Below are 23,983 nucleotides of genomic sequence, written 5' to 3' on the forward strand. Positions count from 1 at the left end.
GCGACAGGTCCACAGGTCAGTCTGGTTAAGCAATGAGCTGGATGAGGTGTTCAACTGAGAAGGCATTTGATCCTTTTGATCCTCCTCTGGTAATCCACTTGCTCGCCTTCCACGGAATACACACACATCATAATACTGACATAACTTTCAAAAAGGAAAGGACAAGCAATTTATTTTTGGATCCACCAAGCCACTATGAAAGTGGTTACACCACAGAAGACTACTTATATCTAGGAAACCAGCTCGCTCTCAGGGCCTCGTGGCTATTCTGGTATCCCCTCAGTCATCACTGAGAAGGGACACTTCAGTTGAACGGAAGGCGAGCGGGCCAGCGCAGCTGGACACGCAGTAAGGAAAAAGCTCAACAAAGCCACTGTGTCCTAACCCAGTGCAGTGGTAAGTTAGCAGACTGACTTAATATAAGGAGTGATTTCATTGGTCTCTCTACTCTTTTTAATTCTGTCTGGGCTTCCTTGTCGCTTAGGGGTGTTGAAGAGAGCTCCGTGTGAGCTGAAAGACTACCTTGTTCGCCCGAAAAAAGCAAACAAAGAATCTGGTGGCACCATTAAAAGATAGTCACCCATCTGACACAGTCTCGAGGTCCCAAACACAGAAGCGTGAAGAGTTGCCACTGATCAGACTACCCTTGTCCTCGCGCATGAGCGTATATTAAAGCTCAACACCTACAAGAGGGAGTTTTACTGTGCGGAACTGGAAACTAAGAAGGATTTTTCTACATAAGGAGGTCCAGAAAATAATAAATTCGGGAACGCTTCCCCCCGCCTGTCCAGTCCAAAACAACATAACTCAGGCGCATGGCGCTAAGTGATATAAAGTTAAACAAATTTCATAAGTAAGAAAACTACTTCTGGGCCCACAGATTGTTTCTTTACTATATGAAATATTGTCGTATAACCGCACTAGGTTCTATCTTCTTCTTAATGGGCCTTCAGACCACCAGATCTCCTCAATGTTTTGAATGACGTTATATAGGCGACATCACCCCGGGAGACAAGTGTGGGTTGTGATCGGTGATATCCCTTGTGGATATTCGCTATCAGGATCTGGTTGGGAAGAAGGCACATCTCTTCAATGTCTCTACCCCTGACGTCGCGACACAGCTCTTATGGCACCTTCAAACCTTATAGAACGACAGCATCAGAACACATGCAACTCTAAAGCCTCTCTATCTCTACTAGACCCCTTGTATTGCCCTTGACCAGTTGAGATGCTGAGGGCCTCTACGGTTGATCTTCCACCTGAAGTGTCCTTACTCCTAGTAGTTGATGACTAAGAGATCGCAAACAGCCCATGGAGCACAGGAAGACAGAATAATAATGAGGGTTCCAAAATAGAAGACATAGCAGTCTTAATCTGGTATATAGTACTTATGGGCACTAGGTGCTGTTTGGACTTCGAGGTGGGCTGGAGGTCCGACCAAGCAGTGTATAAAATAGCACAGGTCTTTGGAGGCTCCTATTAGCAATTATACTCAAGGGACCTTACTGGTGAGTGGAATGACAGGGAGCAAGGTCCAGAGGTAAAGATTCCTCACTATGTCCGTGTATGCTTCCCTCACATGGGTCTTCAGGATCTTCTGGATAAGTATTCCGCGCGGAACAGTCGCTAGGACACCCATGCGAGCCAACAAGACCCTGAATTAGTATCTAACGAGAAGGGGACAGGATTCTGATACAACAAATCAAATGTACAGAGAGGTACCAGAAGAGTTGCATGTGAACAGCCTCGTCATACTTGAGACCTCCTGTCAGAGTGATCTCACACCCACAAACACCAGGGCTTCCCCAACATGACTCTCAGCACTGGCGTAGACGTATCACAGAAGAAGCTGTACTGACCATCATTTGCCTACCGTTGACTCTCAGAAAGTTGCAGTAAGGGATGAAGACATCAGAACGAAAAGATCCAAGCCACACCTATGGCCCAAGAGGCATTACAAATAATCACCGCAGAGAACCAAATTACCCTCTTCATAGTAACAACTGCGCACCCCTTATCTAAAACACCTTTCAAACTCCCACAGGCAGTGGCCAATATGGACTGGTGGCTGGCACACCTCTGAAAACTCCTATGTTCATAGAGGTGTTAGTTGCAGAGGGGGGAGCAATGGGCTCTGGGTAATAACGATTGCGGTATCAAATCACTGGATCGATGGAGCAAGACCAACAAATGCCCGCAAGCTATCAGGTAGCATTCTCCTGTTGTTCCAAAAAAAAGGGAGGAAATACATCTGGCTGCAGCACCACATATACACCCATTGAAGGGAGATGGATCCTAACTATCACTGAGAATTAAATTGACCAGACATCGTAACATTAAAATGGAGGGCGCATTAGGGTACATGAACTCCATGAGGTAAGTAGGCAGATCTCGCAGAATGCAGCACTAATGATATTCTCTTCGAAGGACAGTAAAGCGGTGTACAACATGAGCGAATGGATGGCGCGGAGGCGGGTTCCATACGTCATAATAAGAATGGAGTGAGTTCCCCTAAAACAACACAGTAGTGCAGCATTTGCTCATCTCTCCGCGAATTCTTTCCTTCAGGCGCGATGGCGAATATAAATAGGAACGAAAACTAACACTACACAAGTAGTGCTTGGGTCTCTAGATTCTCCAGAAAAATCACATCGAAACAAAAGAAGCAGCCGTTCAGGCATGGCCGTGATTCTCCGCTGGCATTCAGGTATAACTCATCTGTGGAAGGAGGCAGAAAAACAGAATTTCATGTATCATAGGGAACAGCTCATGGAACGATCAAGATATAGAAAAGAAGGACTTCCTCGCTCAATCATAAGTCCATCCCTGGTAAGCTTCCCGGTGTTGTCACTCGGGAACCTCCAATTATAGAATCCCAATCATAAAGGATCCAACCGCTCAGTGTTTAACTCAACCACATTAACTTATTAAATAAGATGTGCCCTATTGGGACAAAAAGGCGTAGAGCGTGTTGTGCCAGCAGGGGGAAACGATGTGAGGCTGCTTAAGTCCTTTGCACGCTGGATCCTCTAGTGATGGCTTAGCAAACACATTTCTACAGAATTTCTGGGACTGAAATGTACCTCTACAGACAGTTTATCTCCCATTGTTTTGGTGCCAGACATGTGTTGTGCTCGCGCAGGCGCCGCGTGATCTTTGTTTTATTCGCATTCCCTCCCTCCCAACGGTTTAGCAGTTTTGCTATGTATATATTGTAGTTATAAAGATGGGAGCGAGCCGAGCGACATCAGGAACCCTTCTGCAATCAAGCATGCATTCTTAACTGTAAAGTTCACTAACAAGCCAAGCACTCTTACCTTCCTATGGCGGAATTTTTTAAAGCTTTTTGACTTGCTTGGATGGGGGCTTATCGAAATAGCAAGGCTGTAGAGCCAACCCGCCATACCACCGCTACTGAAATCAAAGCAAGTAGTTGGTGCCAGGTACTTATAGAAAAAATCCCATCTCATGCCAAGCCTACAGTTTGAATCATTAAACAATTTCTATGTGCCGCGCAGTCTTTTTATTCATATGCTATTCTCAATCAACTGGGATACACGGTGTAAGATGCCACACTTAGACGTTTCAATGAATAGGTCTGGCCTAAACGGAACAAAATGTGTACTACGAACATCGGAGAAGCTACCTGTGGCGCCTACGGTATATGATAGCTATGCAAGTTACACGTACAGAGGTGTATTCTCACTGAAGTTTGTCAAGACCTACATCCTTGGCCATTTTTATGAGCGACCCAGCCGCTCAACTGCAATAAGCAGATGGCCCAGGATGATCCTATGTTTGAGACAATAGCCTGTTCCCATACAAACACAAACTATCTACTTATACAGATAAAAGGACATCGCACTTATAAGCAAAGATAACAAAGAAGCAGGAAACTGAATAAGATTTTTTGAAGACCTGGGGTCTAGCCATTCCAGCTATTAGTCTTAGAGATCCTCTACCTGAATTCGCTTCATTACACTGAACATCGTCTTCCCCTGTTAATGTTTCATATTAGTCCAATGACCTTTGGATAGCGTGTAATGACCATCAAAAATGATTATCTTGTTGAACCCATGGCACCGTAAGTATTCAACAATTTTGCTATTCTGCTTGAAGAACGGCTAATCATACACATTTTCTGTGCATATAAATGCATGTGTTGTATATTATGATATACAATAGATAATTCATAAGTCTACTTATCCCACACGTAGCTAGCAACATGCATTAAAAGAATATAAATCTAATAATGACAAACACACACTTGCACTTCTATGAGACTAATCACATTCGCAACAAGTTGGGTAAATACTGGAATCTAGACATTTCAATTCAGAGAGGGCCACGCGCCACAAAGAGTCTGTAGGCACGTTTGTTATTGGACATAATACAAAATTAATTGGGACCCGCAGTTGGATACGCTTAGATTCATTATAGAGTGAACTACACCACTTCGTCAGATGCCATGTGTCCCCGAATACAGTGGGTATTACACTCATGAAAGCTCATTCACATCCAAAAAAAGCAATTGTAGCTATAATTGCGAGTAACAGTGTGCTGCGATATAATAGAAGGTTCTCGTTAAAACAGCTAGGACTTAGCATTAACCGAAAGATCTGCGCAAAGAAGCGTAGGACAGAGCTGTGTTGGACCACTCTTGATAATTGAGCTTCCTATGAGGAGTGATTAATAAGATTGGGACTTTTCATCTTGGAAAACAGAAGACTAAGTGGGGATATGAGTAGAAGTCTATAAAATCATGAGGAGTTTTTTTACTCTGTCTCATAACATAAGACTAGGGGTCACCAAATAAAATTAATAGGCAGAAGGTTTAAAAAAACAAAAGGAATATTCTTCACACAGCACACAATCAACCTGTGGAAATCTTGCAAGAGGATATGTGAAGGCAACTCTATAACAGGGTTCAAAAGAGAACTCCACAATTCTTGGAAGATAGGTCCATCAATGGCTATTAGCCAGGAAGGCAGGGAAGGTGTCCCTAGCCTCTGTTTGCTGGAAGCTGGGAATAGGCAACAAGGGATGGATCAGTTGTTATTACCAAAGACAAGGTCCTGTGGCACCTTGGAGACTAACGAGAACTTAAACATATTTATTTCGGCAGCAAGCTTTCATGGGCTAAAAACCCACTTCAATCAGATGCATGAGTGAAAAATACAGTAGCTGTATAAAATATATACAGCACATTGGGATTACCCGTTCGTTCATTCCTTCCAACTCATGAACCTGTCCACCAACTGAAGTTGGTTCCAATAAAAGATATTACCTCTCTATCTGTTGTGATAGGACCCAGGCCAGTCTGGGCTACTGCTAGGTATGTAGAAGAGTTTATGTATATACTGGCCACTGGATAAGCAGTTTTCTGTTTTCGACTAGAGCAGGGGCTGCTCAGGCCCTCGGTAGGACACCTGACTGCAATTAGCCTGCATAGAGTTCAGTGTGTGCTAAGAGTAATGTAAAACACCTGACTCTGACCACGTAGGGCCCTCTGACTTAAAAGGCTCCTTTCTGGTCAAGGCCAGGGAGAAGCCAGGGAAGCAGAGGAGAGGAAGTGGGACTCCGACGGGCTGGGTATAAAGACACTCCTCAAGCAGCTGAAAGAGGCATCCTAAGGTAGAGTCGAAAAGTAACTTTAGAGAGAGGATAGCGGGAGAGCTGTGGGGAACTGACCACAGGGAAGTGAAGCAGCTCTGGAGTGTAAGGTTGGGCTGCAACAAGCGCGCCGATTGGGTCCCTGCCGGCCAAGCTGAGAGAGCAGGGGGCCTGTTTTCGGTTCTCCAACCCTCCATAACAGAAACACGTGGGGGGGCAATGTCGGCCTGTCGGACAGGAAGTAACTGTTCTGCAACAACCCCTAGAGGACAACAGAGACTGCTGGAAGTTCTCTCACCAACCTCCTGATGCTTATGACTGAAAAGTGCTAGTATTGTAACCTTTACCCTAGAGAGAGAAAGGGCCTACATGAGCGGTCGCAAGTGAGGCTAGCATAAACCGCCTGGAATAGTGCAGTCACCACAAGTGATAGCCGGGCGCGCACCTATCTTCTAATCTCCCCTCCCCTAACTCCGCTCCCTCCCACCCCAATCAGCCTTCTTCTATATAGAGCAGGGTGGGAACAGGACAGGCGCTCAGGACAGACGAGAGCTATTGACTGGCCAGCTGCTGTCATCAACCTGTCCTCCAATTTTTAAATGGCAATGTACTTAGAGTGAGGTCAGCAACTTAAAAGAAGGCACCTCTGCTCTCTCCTCCACATCGGGTGTTGTCTCTTATCTGTCTGCCATGTGTCTCCCTCTCTTGTAGTGCTCCTTGTGAGTTGATGAGGCTACATAATCAACCATATGTGTGCCTTGAAGGGCTCATGCTTGAATGCCCATCATCTTTGCAAGTAAGGCATTCCCTGGGAAATATCCACCCCTCTTCACCTTGACTTCACACCTCAACAGAGCTTCACAAATCTTACTCTGTGGTACACTATAAATTGTATGTTTAACTTAACTCTGTGGTGTTTGTTGTGTGTGTAGGTGTGTGTGTGTGTTATGATAGTTTTTTTTTTGTGCAAAAAAATTTCCTGGAACCTACCCCAGTCCCATTTATCATTAATTCTATGGGAAATTGGATTACCGTTTAACAATCATTTTTGTTAAAGTCACATTTTTCAGGAACAAGCAAGCAAAGAGTCCTGTGGACTTATCAGCTAAAGATGTTTGGAGCAGATGCTTCGTGGGTGAATAACCACTTTTTCGGATGCATGGGTATTCACCCACGAAAGCTCATGCTCCACAACAGGTGTCTTTTAGATTACTATAAGGTGCCCACAGGACTTTTTTGCCTGCTTTTACAGTCCAACTTAACACACGGCCTACCCTCTCTGATATTTTTCAGGAAGACATACTACAATGGTAGCGAGGAAGTTATGAATGGGATTGTTTCAAATAACTGAAATTACCCTGTCTTGCAACATTTCTTTAAGATCGAGGCTATGGTCAATACCTGTTAGTGCAGCAATGTAGTTTTGTCCTTTCAGTGATAAGTAACACAACTTTAAGTCTGCGGATTTAGCATCCATGTTAAGCAGTGATTATTAAATTGATTTATTTATTGTTATATTATTTTATGTTATTATCCATCTCCAAAACTAACAAGAGATGCCGACTCTTTCCAATGTCAAAATTTTGTTAGCATATAGCCCTAAACCTCCAAGATGTAATGGAACTGTTAATCATATAGGCAAGACTTCCTGAAGCTTTGGTAAAATAATATGGAGAGAAGTAAAAATAATACTTTACTAATAAGTAGAAAGATATTGCTTATAGAGGAAAAATATGTGTAAGATCCAGTTTCATAACAAATTTAAGGTTTTTGTCATGACGGGATTGGCTAATAAAGTTGTAACTGAAACGCAACAATGTAAGTGATAAGGTAGGTGAGACACATTATAAAAGGAGAAGTAATGGAATAATAAATAAAGAGTTTTATTATTGGACTTGAATCGTCTTGTGGAAATGTTAAATAGAGACTGGGAATTGCCTGAGCTCATTACACACATTTAATCTATTTCCTGGATGTTAAGTATCCTCCACAGCTTCTTGTCAAACTGTCTTAAATGGGCTATCTTGATTATTATTAGAATTTTTTTCTCCTGCTGACAACAGTTCATCTTAATTAATTAGCTTCTAGAGTTGTTTGGGCAACTCCCACCTTTTCATGTTCTCTGTATGTATATAATCTCCTCACTATATGTCATTCTATGCAGTCTGGATGAAATGGGCTGAGCCCATGAAACTTACTCAAATAAATTTGTTAGTCTCTAGGTGCCACAAGTTCACTCCCTGTCTTTTTTGTTAAATTTTAGTTTATCGCAACAGTAAAGGGCAAAATCAATGAGTGGTTAAGACTCTTGTTTTGAATCCATTGCTAAAGCTCTTGATAAATACGTCAAAGTAAGTTCCAGTCTTGGAACTGGAAATGAGTAATCCTATCTTTCAGGATGTCACAGTTCAAGGCGAGATGCACCTTCAACCCCCTAGTCTCCTGAATGCATTCTTCCAGGTGGTAATCCTGATTCCTTCATCTCTATGGAGCAAATCACACAATTCTCCCACTCTTTAGACAGGATCCTTGGGGATGCACCCCTGTGACCAACCAGGATTACTCTGCAGGACTGACTTGATTTGGCTTTCCCTGCAACACTTCCTTTGGAGCTGTGACCAGTGTGAACGAATGACAGAAAATAGCTTTACCACAAGAAGGTACTCTCTAAACCCAATAGTAGGAAAACAGGCTTTCAACACAAACAAACAGCCTATCAGCGTATTGTTTAGCGAGTGGCTTTGTTTATCCAGAGGCACCACTCCCCCACCTTTCTGTATGTTGGTGTCAGATTCACTTCTCAAAACATGGTATAAGAAAATCTTTATTAAAGAAAAAACACTCAGAAAGTGATGATCAAATATTTACAAGTGGGATGCAAATTAGGACTATCTTATTACAGTTGCTGGCAGCACCAGACAATATAGCTTCACAATCTCTCTTTGTTACACTGATGTATTATGCTTTTTGTAATTTTTTCTTTTTCTTTTTTATGTATTAGTCTCACATTTCCATATTAATTCTTCACCCCTTGTCAGGACAGGTTTAGTGTGAGTTCACACCACTCTTTTTGGCTTTTAGTTATTTTATCTTTTATTTTCCTCACAGACATGATTACTATGCCATGTCCACACATATGGGTTCTATTATGATTATACCACTAAATGTATTAGAAGAGTCTCTTAAAATTCACAGCAGGCTTTCTTTTCAGGCCTATATTGCTTTCACTCCCAACGGTTTCAGTCTGCTCTCCCACAGTTCCTAGTGTCTCCCGCCTTCTGTTTTCAGGAGAAAAAATTTATCCCCTTCAGGTTCCTGTTCTGTGCAAGAGCCTCCTGAACTTGGTCAGATGAGTTTATTTAACCCAAGAGGCGGTTAGGGATAGACTAGACTTCACAGTTCTAAGCAGTGCTCCTGTGAATTTCAATGAGAGTTGGCACCTAGCTCACACCCTTGAAAACCAGTCTTAATCTCTCAGTGCCCTCCTCCATTTCCCATTGATGGGTAGACTTCTTTCTCCAGTGCTTCTGCTGTCTTGCAGATTATGTTTCTCAGGGAATCTCATTATCTAGATCAGGTATCACCCACATTTACCACAGTATCTGATACTTTATGTTCTGTAATGATTTTCAAACATAAAGCGGCATACTGAGTCCATACAGCCCAGTATGCTTCCAACAGTGGCCAGGTGCTTCAGAGGAGAATGAACAGAACAGGCAATCATTGAGTGGTCCATCCCATTGCCCATACCCAACTTCTGGCAAAAGAGGCTAGAAGCCGTTGAGGACCTATCCACCATGAATTTAGCTAGTTCTTTTTTTAACCCTGTTATAGTTTTGCCATCCTCTGGCAAAGAGTTCCACAGGTTAACTCTGCATTGTGTGAAGAAATATTTGCTTTTGTTTGTTTAAAACTACTGCCTATGATTTCATTGGTGGCCCTAGTTCTTGTGTTATAGAAGGACTAGATAAAACTTCCTTATTTACTTTTCCACATCAGTCATGCTTTATAGACCTCTATCATATCCCCCCTTAGTTTCTCTTTTCCAAGCTGAGTAAAAACTGGGGAGAGAGAACATCCCTGGCCCAGTGTGTGATCTTGGGGGGTGGGAGTAGCGGGGCGTCACCCTGCTCTGGCCCTAAAGAGTTAAAATCCAGCCCTGTGAGAGGGCTGGGGCTGAGGGCCAATGGAAAAGCTGAGAGGAGCCAATCAGGACCAGTGGGCCCTATAAAGAGCTGCAGGGGTAGAAGGCAGAGGTAGTCTCACTCCAGCCTTGGGTGGAAGGACCTAGATCACAGGGTACCTCAGGACAAGCAGTGCTGGGAGCTCCAGCCTGGCAACTCCCAGGCTGAGGCCTTGTTAAAGGCATAAGGAGATACTGGGGCTGCAGAGATGCAGCCTGGGGACAGGCAGAGGCAGCTGTCCACCCCCTTGCCAGTGATGAGTGGCCATTACAGATTCCAGTTGCCCCAGAGAAAGAGGCTAGATGACAACTGGCAGTAGCCACTGAGGCAAGGTGGTCATAGGGGGAAGGGTTCCTCTGAGAGAGGAGACCCAGGAGTGGGGGTACTGCAGTGGGCAAGGTAAAGGGCATGTGGAGCAGATAAGACATACTCCAGCAGAGCTCTCCCGGGCTGGAAAAGAGAGAATTCCAGACTGACCAGCAGGACGTACTGCAGCGGGGAGTCAGTGAACTACACACCGAAATTCTATTGATTACTATAATTTCTACCATTTGCCTGGTACTGAAGTTAGGCTTACTGTCTAATTGCCACGGTCACCTTCTGAGCCTTTTTTAAAAATTGTGTCACATTTGCTATCCTCCAATCATCTGGTCCAGAACCAATTAAGTGATAGGTTACATAACACAATTAGCAGTTTTGCAGTTACATCTGAGTTCCTTCAGAATGCTTGGTGAATCCCATCTGATCCTTGTGATTTATTACTGTTAAATATCAATTTGTTCTATAACTTCCTAACGACACCTCAATCTGGGCAGTTCCTCAGATTTGTCACCTAAAAAGAATGGCTCAGGTTCAGGAATCTCCCTCACATCGTTTCTGAACCCAGCTATAGTGTTGGCCTTCAGAACACCACCTGGCAATGAGCTCACAGGTTGACTGTTGCAGAAGTACTTTTTTTTGCTTATTCTCACAACAGGCCCGTGTGCTATGGCAGTGCTGCATTTATCCCATGTACAATTGTGGAACTGAGCTCGAGGATCAGCTTTCTAAAGATATTAGGTCCTGGTAAGATTTTCAAAAGCACTAGCTTCCATCTCTAGACGAGCAGACTACCCGCGTGCCTCCTGTTGGTGACTTCTAATTCAGCTCCGGAGTGCCCTCTGCAGGTCGGTGATCGCCCTCCTCTGGCTCCCTGTCCCTTCCTGGACCGGTGCCTGTTACATGGGGCTGCCCCCTGGCAGTAACCCCTTTCTCCCAGCAGGGTCTCCCCTCCCCGGGAAACCCCCATCCTCTATCCCCACCTCTTCTCAGTATATGGCTACTGCCAGTCATTGTCTAGCCCCATGCCCTGGGGCAGACTTCAGTATCAGCCTACTCATCACTGGCAAGAAGAGTTTGGAACCTGCCTACCCCTGGGCTGCCCTCTGCAACCCCCAGTGCCTGTTAGCCCAATGCTAGGCCACAGCCTGGGTCTTTCCAGGCTGGAGCTCCCCAGCTCCTCAGCTTGTCCCCAGCCCTGCTCCACCCAGGTACTTTGTCTCTATCTCCCTGCATCCAGGCCCTTCTCCCTTTACAGGCAAAGGGAGACTGTTTGTGTTTCTGGCTCATAACCTCTTATGGGGCCAGCTGGGCCTGATCGGGGCATGGCCAGATATAAGCCTACTTTCCCCAATCAGCCCAGGCTTCTTGCCCCAGCAACAGTCCTCTCCTGAGCTGTTTCAAGCCCTTCAGGGCAGGAGCAGGGGAGCACCCTGCTACACCATCTCATTGACATTTAATGGGAATTAGAAACCTAGGTAGGTGCCATTGAAAATCCCATTAGGCACCTGGCTGCATCTTTAGGCACCTGAATGCTTCCAAAAAATCTGTCTCATACATATGTTGCTCAAAGTCAGAAAGGGAGCCTCTGGTAGAGCCAAGACTTGATCTGAGGTCTCTCAAATCTTAGGCAAATGCCCTAATTACTGGGCAAGCCTTCCTCTCTGGAACAGATTGCCCCCAGTCTCTACTGGAGCATTTAGGCGTCACTGAAATGTGAAGAAATAATACGAAGTCTTCATCATGCAGCAAGACAGGATGTCGTCCTTAGAATGGCAAGAGCAGAGTATGGAAGCAGCTAGCCTTTAAAGAGCTGAACCAGGTTTCTGCAGTCTGAAATAAGTGCCCCACAAGAACTACACTACATCCATGTCAAGAGTCTATCCCACAAAGGCCACCAAACCATGAGCCTGGTTCTACCACCGCAATGTTGCCCCTTGGCAACATCACATGAGTAGTATCTTACTCCATTGGGATCCTGTTGAATCGTAGACTAATCACAGATGAGAGTGCTATTCCATGTGAGTAAGGAAGGCAGAACTGGACCTTTAAATGCTTGCAGCTGCAGCGCTAACTAAAGGCCAGATTGTGAATCCTTGCTCAAACTGGAAACAATTACTCTCATCATTAGCTCCCTTGATTCAAAAGACTATTTGCCGAGTAACTATTCCAGAGTGTGGAGGGGTTGACAATCTAACCCTCATAGCACCCACAACTGCACTGCATCCTAGTGGACAAATATTAACCACTGTGACGTAGATTTGAAACACCATGTGCAACCCGTTCCCTGAGTCATGCAACCTCTTAGCTATTCTGAGGTTCTCCTGAAAGCATTAAGGCCAAACTCATCTCTGATGTAATCCACTACCCGAATGGCATCACTCCAGGTTGATTTTGACCCCTTGATGTTTACTTAGATCGTCTGGATTCCTCTTGCTGTCCTTTGGAGTAATGATATCCATATAAATACTGTTTTGGCTCTTCTGAAGACTAATAGTCTGTCTCCAAAGGCAGCTCCACCACTTGCTACTCTGGGACTCAGTGGAGAGTGCATTGGGATATTCCTCTTGTGAGAATGAAGTCTTCTCAATTCTACTACACTTAATGGGTCAGATCCTCAGCTGATGAAAATTAACATAGCTCCATTGACTACCATGGCAATACCAACACCTAATTATCTTGTCCAGACAGTTTGTGCTTTTGTTTCTCAGAGGTCACTTTAGTTGTTTAATTTACATCAATTTGTTTTAACATTTATCCACTGGAGTCCAAGCATCGTCTGTGCTAACTAGCTAATGCCATGGCCAATTTCATCCTGGATGCAACTTTGTGGATCCAGTAGTGCTACACAGTTCAGCGCTGAGTTTTAACAATCTCTCTTTGATCTGTTTGAAGTGAAACTCTGTTCAGTCTCAGCAAAGATTTTTAATAATGCCCCGTGGGACCCATATAATTAACCTCCATTCATTGTTAGCTGATTCACAGAGCTTAATTTTGAAGCGATACATTATACAGTTGTACAGATCAATAAAATATATAAAGTCCACATGGACATTAGATCAGGTACATATAAGCTTAGCTCAAGGTGATGGCTTTATATACCACAGCGATAGATAAGAAGCCTTTTTCCAGTAACATCAATCCCAATTTCAAATGCTGACTGCAGAGCCATTATCTCTGAGGCTATGTGGCTCAGGAATGCTAATTTGTCTATATGAACAGGGACGCAGTGAAGTCTGTAGAATGCTCATTTGAGATGAATTGCAGGTCTCAGACTAGTTCACAGTGGAATGATGGAGTTCATGGAGGATATGTCCATCAATGGCTATTGCCAAGATGGTTAGGGATATAACCCATGTTCGGGGTGACCAAAACTCTGATCCCACAAGCCGGGAGTGGAAGAGAGAGGTAATGCCCTTTTCTGTACACGTCCTATGATGGGGAAACAGATACTGGGCAAGGAACCATAGAGACCCTATATAGACGCTTATGTTTCTATAAGATGTCTCCTTAAAAAAAAAGAGACTGGGATTTTTTCAATGATTAAGGGGATTTCCCATTGACTTGCAATGATGTTAGTCCATACTCCCTTAGGCCTTCAGAAAGCCCAGGCTAACTTTACATCACAGTTAACTCTAATTACAGCCTGCATGCAGGTTTAACTGAGAACCAGGAGCACATGACTCAGAGACAGCTCCCCTCCCACCTGAAGCTCTGTCCACTTCCTGGTCACATAGTCAGTTTCACCTGTCCATGTTCATGCGTGCCACAATTTAGCCATCACAACTGTTTGTTGCACAGGTGTGTATGTACTAGTCCATTGTGGAAAATTTGTGCAGCTATCCATAATGCCTGATATGGGATATTCCAGAGGACTTACACGTAGTCTGTACATGGGGTAAACTCTATGAGGTACTATGCACAGAGACGGAAGAAGGACTGGACATATGGTCAAGGATGATTAGAAATGCTTTCTCCACTGCAGAAAATCATGTGACAGATCACTTACAGGAAGAAAGCACTGGCCAGCTCATGCATCAGGCAGAGGTGACATATGTTAGCAGTCATTGGCCTGGGTTCTCCGAAGTGACTAGTGATTCAGGGGGCTCAGTAATTGGCAGCCTGCCCTGAGATGCCTGAAAACGGTTCTGATCCCGAAGATCAGGCACCTTTAATGCGTCTCCATTAAGCCCTCAAATCTCTTGTCACTTTTGAATAGATAGGTGGGATTTCAAAATGGCACAGGAGCCATGTGGATTTGGACTCCAAATCCTTAGGCTCAATTGAAAATTCCAGCCTAAGCATGGCGATGCAGGCACAAACCATATTTAGAAATACCCATGTCATCAACTCTGTTAGAAGCTGTATAGTGGGCAGGGATTTTGGGAGGGGCACCTAAACGGATAGAAGCACATTTAGGGTGTCCTTAAATCAGGGTGTTAGTGCCTACGTGCTTTTAAAATCTCACTAGGTGTCCAATACTTTTAAATCTGGCCCAAAATACTTGCTCCAGGTGCTTCAGCAGAGCTGGGAACTCCCATCTCCTGAGTTGAATGTTTACAAATTAATCCAGACAACCTCTAGAAAGCAATAAGAAAGAGATTAAGTCAAATTAATGCATTTAGGGCAGATTTTGTAAAGATATTTGTCGTCAGAGTGTGTGTGCTGCTCTGTCAATTTGTATAGTCAGCTGCGCGCGTGTGTTCCTCGTTCTGTGCCTCACGTTCTGCAAATCATTGGCACAGCAGACTCTGAAGAACCCAATGACCACAGACTTTAATAAGTAGAAGACCCAGCCAGGTTATTGTCAATGAAACAGTCTCTAGCTCCCGGATCAGATGTCTACTTCTGCTAGTACATATGTGCTGCCTGACAATGGACTCTGTCAGTGGAGGACTTTCCACTGCCACGTAGGCCAGACAAGATGTCCACTCAGGGATGCATTCTTATACACAGTACAAAGAAGTTACAAGTCATTGAACACATTGAGGTACAGTTCCTCCATGCATTAGGGTGTTGCTTGTCTTCTGTAGGTTGTTTCGAACAAACAAGTTATCCATCATTTGTCTATCATCTATTGTTCTTTTATACTGTCTTTAGGCTGGTCTGCCTGTTCCTTGTCAACTGCTTGGGATGGCCTCATATCAGGCTGTTCTGGTGCTGTCCTGGCATACGTTCATCTTATATTGCTTGCATGTGTATGATGTTTTTAGCAGCCTTCCTCTGCCAACTTCTTGAGCAGGCTGCTCGGCTCACAGCTTAACTTTGCTTTATGTTGATATGTCGACCATTACTTCAGTTGGCCTCAGGCCTCATACTGACCTCGGACACCAAGGTTTTATCTCAAGGCCTCATCTTATTACAGTATTTACATGCTTTGGATTCCAAACTGCATTTAGGCAGTTAACACTCATAGAAATCAATGATTGAGGCACTAGGATATTTTTGAAATCCAAATAGATTCTTAATACTTTAATATTCTCAGCCTTAATCTTAGTCATTTAAATCCTTTCCATCTTGGATAGCAAAAGCACCTGGATTTTTAAAGGTATGTCTAAAATTTTCAGAAGTGTCTAAGTGGCTTAGGAACCTATCTTCTATTTTCAAAAGTATTAGACAGATTTTTAAGATTTGATCCGTGATTAGGCTTCTACGACATTAACATCAGCCTCCTAGGAACAAAGCAGCCACATTTAATGGAAAATCAATGATTAAGTGGCTACATCACTTTTGAAATAGGATGTTAATTTCCACACATTGGCTCAGACTTTTAAAGTATTGGGCACCTAAAGATACAAATAGGCACCTGGAAGATTTCAAAACACCTAGCAACCTAATTTTTCAAACAATTAAAGTTGCATAGCTAGCTGTTTCTGAAAATCCTCTAGGCATCTATCTGTTTCTTTAAGCACTTAATCTTTGAAATCTGCCTTTTGGCAATTTTGAAATTTTGCACGGTGTCAATATCTCCATTTTATACATTAGGGAAACATGACTTATCTAGATCACACATAGAGTCACTGGAATCAGAATAAAAATCAGGTCTTGACTTTTAGGCCAATTCCCGAATTATTATATGAAGTCAGTTGCACTTGATGCTGTGTCATGGAAATAAGCTACCACTGTTTCTGTTTGAAACATTGGAAGAAGAGCATGTTTAATGCCCAGTGTTTAATTCATAGAATATCAGGGTTGGAAGGGACTTCAGGAATATCTAGTCCAACCCCTGCTCAAGCAGACCAACCCCAGCTAAATTCCAGCCAGGGCTTTGTCAAGCCTGACCTTAAAAATTCTAAGGAAGAAGATTCCAGCCCCGCCAGGTAACCCTCCGTGCTTCACCACTCTCCTAGTGACAAAGGTTTCGTAATATTCAACCAACCACCTTCACTGCAACTTGAGACCATTATCTTCTTCTGTTCTCGGTACCACTGAACTGTTTTGGACCTCTCTTTCAGGTAGTTGAAAGCAGCTATCAATCTCCCCTCAATTCTCTTCTGCACACAAAATATCCCAGTTTCCCCAGCCTTCCTCATAATCATGTGCTCCAGCCCGTAATCATTTTTGTTGCCTCCACTGGATCTTCCATTTTTTTCACCTTTCTTGTAGTGTGGGACCAAAACTGGCACAGTACTACAGATGAGGACTCATCAATGCCAAATAGAGGTGTATTATGTTGCTCAATCTACTGGTGCTCCTGCTTATAGAGCCTAAATGTTAGCTTCTTGGTAACAAGCTTCCTGTCCACTGTATCCCTAGTCCTTTTCTGCAACTGCTGCTAGCATTCGATCTCTAAGTCTGTAGCAGTGTATGGGTTCTTCTGTCCTAAGTGCGGGACTCTGCACGTGTCCTTGTTGAACCTCATCAGATTTCTTTTGCCAATTCTCTAGTTGTCTAGTCCCTCTAATCCTATCCTACCCTCAGCGTATCTACCATTCTCCATGTTTAGTTTCATCTGCAAATTGCTGGGTGAGCCCACGCCATCTCTCCAGTCATTAATGAAGTATTGAACAAATCAGCCCAGGCCCACCTTGTGCACTTCGCTTGATACTGGCTGCCAATAGACATGGAGCCATTGATCACTACCTGGAGCCCAGGATCTAGCAGCTTTCTATTCCCCATAGTTCCATTTCCAGCCCATGCTTTAATTGTTATCAAAAAAACTGTGGGAAATATTCAAGCTTTGCTAAAGTCAAGAATAACAGTCCACTGCTTCCCCTCTCACAGACCCAGTTATTCTCATAGGAGGCAATTATGTTAGTCAGCATGATTGCCCTTGTGAATCCATGTGACTGTTCCTGATCACATTCCTCTCCTCTGAGTGCTTCAAAACTGATTCCTTGAGGACGATCCATATAGTTCCAGGCGTGAGGCTGACATAGCCTGTATCCCAGGATCCTCCTCCTTCTCTTTTTTAAAGATGGTGTGCGAGGGAGCCAGGCTCAACCTCCCTGTGGAGGAGGGAAGCCACACGGCCTGTCCTGTTCTCGCTGGGTCTTGTCCCTCGGGTCTGCAGTCCATGTGCGCGTTCGGTCCTGTGGAGCGGACTGGGACACAGCAAAGCCAGTAGGCCCCACCTTGGATATAGGCAGGCACCAAACGAATGGTCCGCTACTCTCTGGCCCTTGGGGGGCAGGAGCAACCAAGTCAATAGGGGCCAGCCTTGGTTCGGTGGGCACCAAAACACAGTACAATAGGCTCTGGCCTTTGGGGCAGGGTAGAGCAGTAACAACCAATAGGGGCCAGCCTTGGGTCAGGCGGGGCACCCAAACAGTACAGCTCTGGCCTTTGGTGGGTAGAGCAGTAACAAAAACGACGTAATGCCTAAGATCAGTGTATTAGATTATGTGAATTGACTTAAAATAGAGTTACTCCTGGTTTGTATTTGAATGAACGGCCTGTGCTCCAATGAAGCTACTCCCGTTACTCTCTGAATGAGAGAAATTAGCCTGAATTTTCACCACCTGTAATGGATTTACAATATTGATGGGGAAAATGAGGGCTTATGTTATATATAGCTATCTCTTCTGGGAGATAGTGTTCCCTCTGGCAGAAATGTTTTCTGTGTGTAAACTGCATCATACAATGATGCTAGGTAGAAGTGAATAAAAACAAAGCTTGAAAGATTGTCCTCACGCATCACTTCATTGGTACTATTTACACAGATCTTAGAACATAAAAGAAATCGGAAAAAAAGAGATATTGGGTGTGATTAATGAATGAACCACCGTTTTATGTTCATGCAACTCATCGTAGTCAATGGATTTCCAGCAGTGTAAAACTGGAACGAAGCTGTGCAGCATTGGAGCCTAATGTAAATAATCTGGCAATGTGGCTGGTATTTGGCTCACTGACTCCAATAAAGAACTGATTTACCCCAATTGGATCGCTTCAGTGACTTCAGTGAAGCACACCAATTGAATTAGATGGGACATGGTTATAATTAGTTAATTTACAACATCTGCGGATCTTCGACCATTGACTTTTAGGGATGGAAACTGATTTACACCAGCTGGCATCTGGTCCAAAAGACATAAACAAGTTAAATGCCAAGTCTTACTCACTGAAGCCAATAGATGTTTTGGCACTGATTTCAAGGGGAGAGAGATAGTCCTTGACATAACTATTATGTATTCATATCATGGGAGTCTGAGATGAGTCAAAGACCAGCTCCTAGGGCTGCTAAGAACTGTTAAATATGACTCTTCCATCCATGACTGAATTCTTTGGTAAGCAGAGAGATGAGACCAATGCGGTTTGCACAGGTAGGTGAGAAATTTCTTTTTTATAGTCATGTTGAATTCTTGGATATTCTGAAGGATGAATCTAGATGAGCCTTGTTATGTTCCTTTGTCCCTTGGACTGAAATGTGCACTGTTTTTAAGTCTGAAGCCTGATTCTTGTATCACAGTGAAGGCTTATCCATACACACATGATTCATGGCCAGCTGTGGTGTAGATCAACTTTCCCTAGCCTGCCAAGCATACTGCCCAGGTGGACCAGCAGCCACACATAAACATTCCTTAGTACACTTCATTACTCCATTTCAAACGGGATTGTCAAGTGCACTCATGAAATTTGTCGTGTTTGACACCAGGGTCCACATAGGTTGTAAAAGAGCAGCTAGCACAAATAGATTTGCACTCCAGCTTGCTGCAGACTAAGGATGTTTACATTTGAGTAGGGGATGTGATTCCGCTTGCATAGATGTACCCTTGACTGACCAGGTGCCTAAATACAAGTGTGTCCAGAATAGCGGGCAGCTGCTCCAGCTAGCAGCCCTATGCAAAATCCGTCTGACCTCTTGGGTGCATACTGGAGCCGCTGCCTCTGCGACAACGACACTGCACTAGCTCAAACAAACTAGCAGGAATTATCTATGGACTGAGATCACACGTCCCAGCTCAAATGTAGATGTACCCAAATATTCTTATAGTAAATAGGACTGGAGGGACCATAATAGGTCATCAATCTCGCCCAGGAACTGAGGCAGGACCTGTTTACCTAGACCATCCCTGAGAAGTGTTTGTCTAACCAGTTCTTAAAATCTCTAATGATGGGAATTCAACAACTCATAAAGCCTATTTCAGAACTTAAGTATCCTTACATTGAGAGTTTTCCCCTAATATCTAACTAAATCTCCCTTGCTGAAGATTAAGCTATAACTTTTGTCCTACCTTCAGTGGACAGTTGATCACCATTCATGATGATTTAGTTGGGGTTTGGTACTGTTCTGAGCAGAGGGTTGGACTAATGACCTCCTGAGACCCTTTCAACCCTGATATTCTATCATTCTCTTTGTAAAAGCCCTTAACTTACCTTGAAGACAGTTATCAGATTTCCCTCAGTCTACTTTGCTCAAGACTAAACATGTTATTTGTTTTTTTACTTTTCCTCACAGATCAGGTTTTCTTGACCCTTTGATCATTTTTGTTGCTCTCTCGGTACTCTCTCCAATTGTCCACATCTTTCTAAGGTGTGTGTCAGAAAGATATATTACTTATTGAGCCTCATCTGTGCTGAACAGAGTGGGACAATTACATCCCATGTCTGAAATACAACAATCCTGTTAATACACCACAGAAATGATGTTAACCTTTTTCATAACTGCATCACATTATTAAGGGACAAGGTGGATTACTATTATCTTTTGCTGGACCAACTTCTGTTGGTAAAAGAGACAAGGTTTTGAGCTACACAGAGCTCTTCTTCAGGTTCTGGGAAAGGTACTCAGTGTCCCAGCTAAATAAAAGATTGAACAGATAATTTAGCCTAAATAGTTAGCTCATATTTAAAGGACCATTCAAGGTGAAGTGGCCCATTAACATCCCTGAAGTTATAGGACAAAAAAGGGGGTTAGTGTGTTACAGATTGTTGTAATAAGAAATAAATTCAGTGTCCTTATTCAAACCAGAATTTTTAGTGTCTAGCAAAGTTATGAACTTAATGAGTAACTCCCCTGGGGTTAATAGTAGAATTGCTGGAAAAAATTCTAGCAGAACAGTTTTCCATCCAAAAATGCTGATTTGATGAAATCAGAACATTTTACATGGGAGCATATTCATTACATCTACGTTTTCAAGAGGAAATTATAAAAATGTTTTGACTATAATATAATATCAACAATAAAGTTGAAACAATGATTCAACCTTATGAAAATTAAGCAAACAAGCCTCATCTAAATGCCACAAGCTAGGAATGGGCAATGAGATGGATTACTTGTTGATTACCTATTTTGCTCATTGTCTCTGAAGCTCCTGGCACTGGCCACTGTCAGAAGATAGGATACTGGGCTAGATGGACCTTTGCTTTGACCCTGTGTGACCATTCTCATGTTCTTATAATTTGTTCTGACTTCATCAAAACAACATGTTTTGATAAGGTTGAAATGAAATATTTGCAGATTATTTTGTTTTGCAAAAAATTCTGAGATTTCGTTTTTTTGTCCTGATTTAACATGAAATGAAATTTCAAAATTTGAGAATTTACCATGGGTTGTAAATTCTGTTGTTCAACCAGATGTAGTTGATTTTATGAAACCCCATCCATCTCCGAAACACAAGAATTGCTCAATTCTGATCTCACTCACATTACTAATGTAGCCACATTGATTTAAGTGAAATGATTATTTACATCAGCTAAAGATCTGCTCTAAGAGACAGATCCACCACATCATTACTCCTGTTTTACATGTAACTGAATTTATTTCAATGCATTGCATTAGCATCCAACTGTGGTATCAGTAATTTATCATAATTCTCTTCTGTTTGAGAAAGAGGAAAATCAAGCTGTAAATAATCACAGTTACACAAAGTTGTGGGAGACTGTACAAATATTTTTTATATAATTATGGAGGTTGGGATTTTCATAGGACATAGGACTGAAAGGGACCTCCTGGGTCATTGAGTCTGATCCTCAGCTATGGTGGGCAGCCCTGTCATATAATCTTGTTAGTACATATGTCAGGCTTTAACTAGTTAGGTTGTTTATCCACATTGTTCCTACTGGGAGGCTTTCCAGATCATCACTCTTCAGTAGTTAGAAACATTCTAAATTTCCAGTCTAAATGTATCTATGGCCAGTTTATTTCCATTTGTTTTTATGCCAACACTGTCCTTTAGCTGCCACTGGTCTTCTCCCTCCCTGGTATTTACTCCCGTGACATATTTGTTGAGGGCAATCAGGCCCCCTCTCAGCCTTAATGTAGGCTAAACAAGCCAAGCTCTTTTAGTCTTGTCTTGAAAGATAGGTTCTCCATTTACCTCCTCATCCCAGGAGCCCTTCTCTGCATCTTTCCCATTTGAATGAGTCTTTCTTGAATTTGAGTGACCAGAATTGTACACAGTATTCCAGATGAGATTTTTCCAATTTTTTGTATGATGGCATTTATACTTGTCTATATCTAGCAGAAATATGTTACCTGATACATCTTAGAATCACATGTGTTGTTTTCACAGACACGTCACATTGGTGGCTCATAGTCACTCTGTGTTTTACTAAAACACCACGGCCTTTTTTCTCCTCTCTCACTTCCAGCTGATGAGCTCACAGTTTATAGCAGAAGTCAGTGTTATGGGCTCCTCAGTCTACGACCTTCACTTTACAATATTAAATTTCATCCCATTTCCCTTACTCTGGCCCTCAATGTTATCCATGTCTTTCTGTATAGTATTCTGACCCTTCTTAGTATTAACAATGCCTCCCAGCTCTGTGCTGTGAGGAAATTGCATGCTGCGGCCACTCATGATAATATTAAATAAGATCAATCTCAAGACTGACCCTTGAGAAAGTCCAGTCGTAACCTGATTCAAGTCCAGTGGTTCAGCTTTCATCAGAACCTGTTGTCTCCCTTTCTTACCTACATTAATATTCTTGTACTAAACATAGTCTTCTCCAATTTAACTAATATTTCCCACGTGCTACTGTCTCAGAGGCCTTGATGAAATCCAGACATTTTAGATTTAACCCAGTCTCCCTGTCTAATAATCAGTTATTTATAAAGGAAAGATGTCAGATTAGTCCGGCATGACTAAAAGGTATGTAGATATAGAGGGGGTATATGGGGATAGATAGATGCCAGCTTTACTTTACATATATCAAACTTATGTGTAGCCTTTCTTTTTAATTCTTAAGATGAAATATGCTGAAGAAGAGATGAAAAATGACACCTCCATGGCCAAATTTGTCCTCCTGGGGCTCTCTAACCACACAGATACGAATCTCATTCTCTTTGTGGTGTTTCTATGCATTTACATCATCACAGTGCTGGGAAACTTCCTCATCATCATCGTCATAAATGTCAGTCGAGCCCTTCACATGCCTATGTATTTCTTCCTCAGGAACCTGTCCTTCCTGGAGGTCTGCTACACCTCAGTCACTCTGCCCAAGATGCTGGCCAGCCTCCTCTCAGAAGACAAAACGATCTCGTTTGCTGGCTGTGCAGTACAGATGTATTTCTTTCTATTCTTTGCTGTTACTGAGTGCTTCCTCCTTGCATCTATGGCATATGACCGCTACAGTGCCATATGCAACCCTCTGCACTACACAACCATCATGAACAAGAGGGTTTGCATCCAGCTGGCTATGAGCTCATGGATATGTGGCATCCTGGTAGCCCTGGAGCACACATCGTTTGTATTCACACTTCCTTTTTGTGGGTCCCACGTGATCAACCACTTCTTCTGTGAGATTCAGCCGGTGCTGAAGCTGGTGTGTAGGGACACCTACTGGAATGAGATCCAGATCATTGTGGCTGCTGCCTTTGTCCTCATGATGCCTTTCATGCTGATCCTGGTATCCTACATCTGTATCATCTCCACTATCCTGAAAATGCAGTCCGCTGAAGGCAGGCGCAGAGCCTTCTCCACCTGTTCCTCGCACCTCATCGTTGTGACCTTGTTCTATGGATCGGCTCTTATCATGTACGTGCGCCCCAAGTCCAGCTTTTCTCCAGATGTGAACAAATTACTCTCTCTGTTCTACTCAGTGGTGACTCCGATCTTGAACCCCATTATCTACAGCCTCAGAAACAAGGAGGTGAAAGATGCCTTGAGGAAAACAGGGATGAAGATGTTCCATCCACAAAAATAGACATTTTTCCTCCAGCTGGATTATTCCCTGGGGAATATCTCTGCTCTCAAGAGACTCTACAGTTCTAAAGAGACCAAGAGACAGCTCAGCATTACATAGCATTTTATCACATCGAACATAGTGTTGGTCTACTTTTTCTGAAATTTGTATTTCAATGACATTTTTTCATTAAGATTTTGAATTTTAACAAACAATCTGTGAATCTTGTGGAAAACAAAAATAAAAACAAAATGAAATTAAATTGCTGCCTCCTCCCATTGTTTCACCAGTTCTAACTGAAG

General features: G+C 43.0%; 2 protein-coding genes across 10 annotated transcripts in view; both read left to right on the top strand.

Moving 5' to 3' along the window:
* Positions 1-23,983, top strand: part of PNPLA7 (patatin like domain 7, lysophospholipase) — a 557,191-nt gene that overhangs the window by 61,585 nt on the left and 471,623 nt on the right. The window lies entirely within an intron of this gene.
* LOC116816168 (olfactory receptor 10C1-like) lies at positions 22,752-23,702 on the top strand. Its single transcript, XM_032765193.2, has one exon. The coding sequence runs from the start codon at positions 22,767-22,769 to the stop codon at positions 23,700-23,702; it is 936 nt and encodes a 311-aa protein (XP_032621084.2). The 5' UTR covers positions 22,752-22,766.

The sequence above is a fragment of the Chelonoidis abingdonii genome, chromosome 24 (genome assembly GCF_003597395.2).
Source record: "Chelonoidis abingdonii isolate Lonesome George chromosome 24, CheloAbing_2.0, whole genome shotgun sequence".
Classification (NCBI taxonomy): Eukaryota; Metazoa; Chordata; order Testudines; family Testudinidae; genus Chelonoidis; species Chelonoidis abingdonii.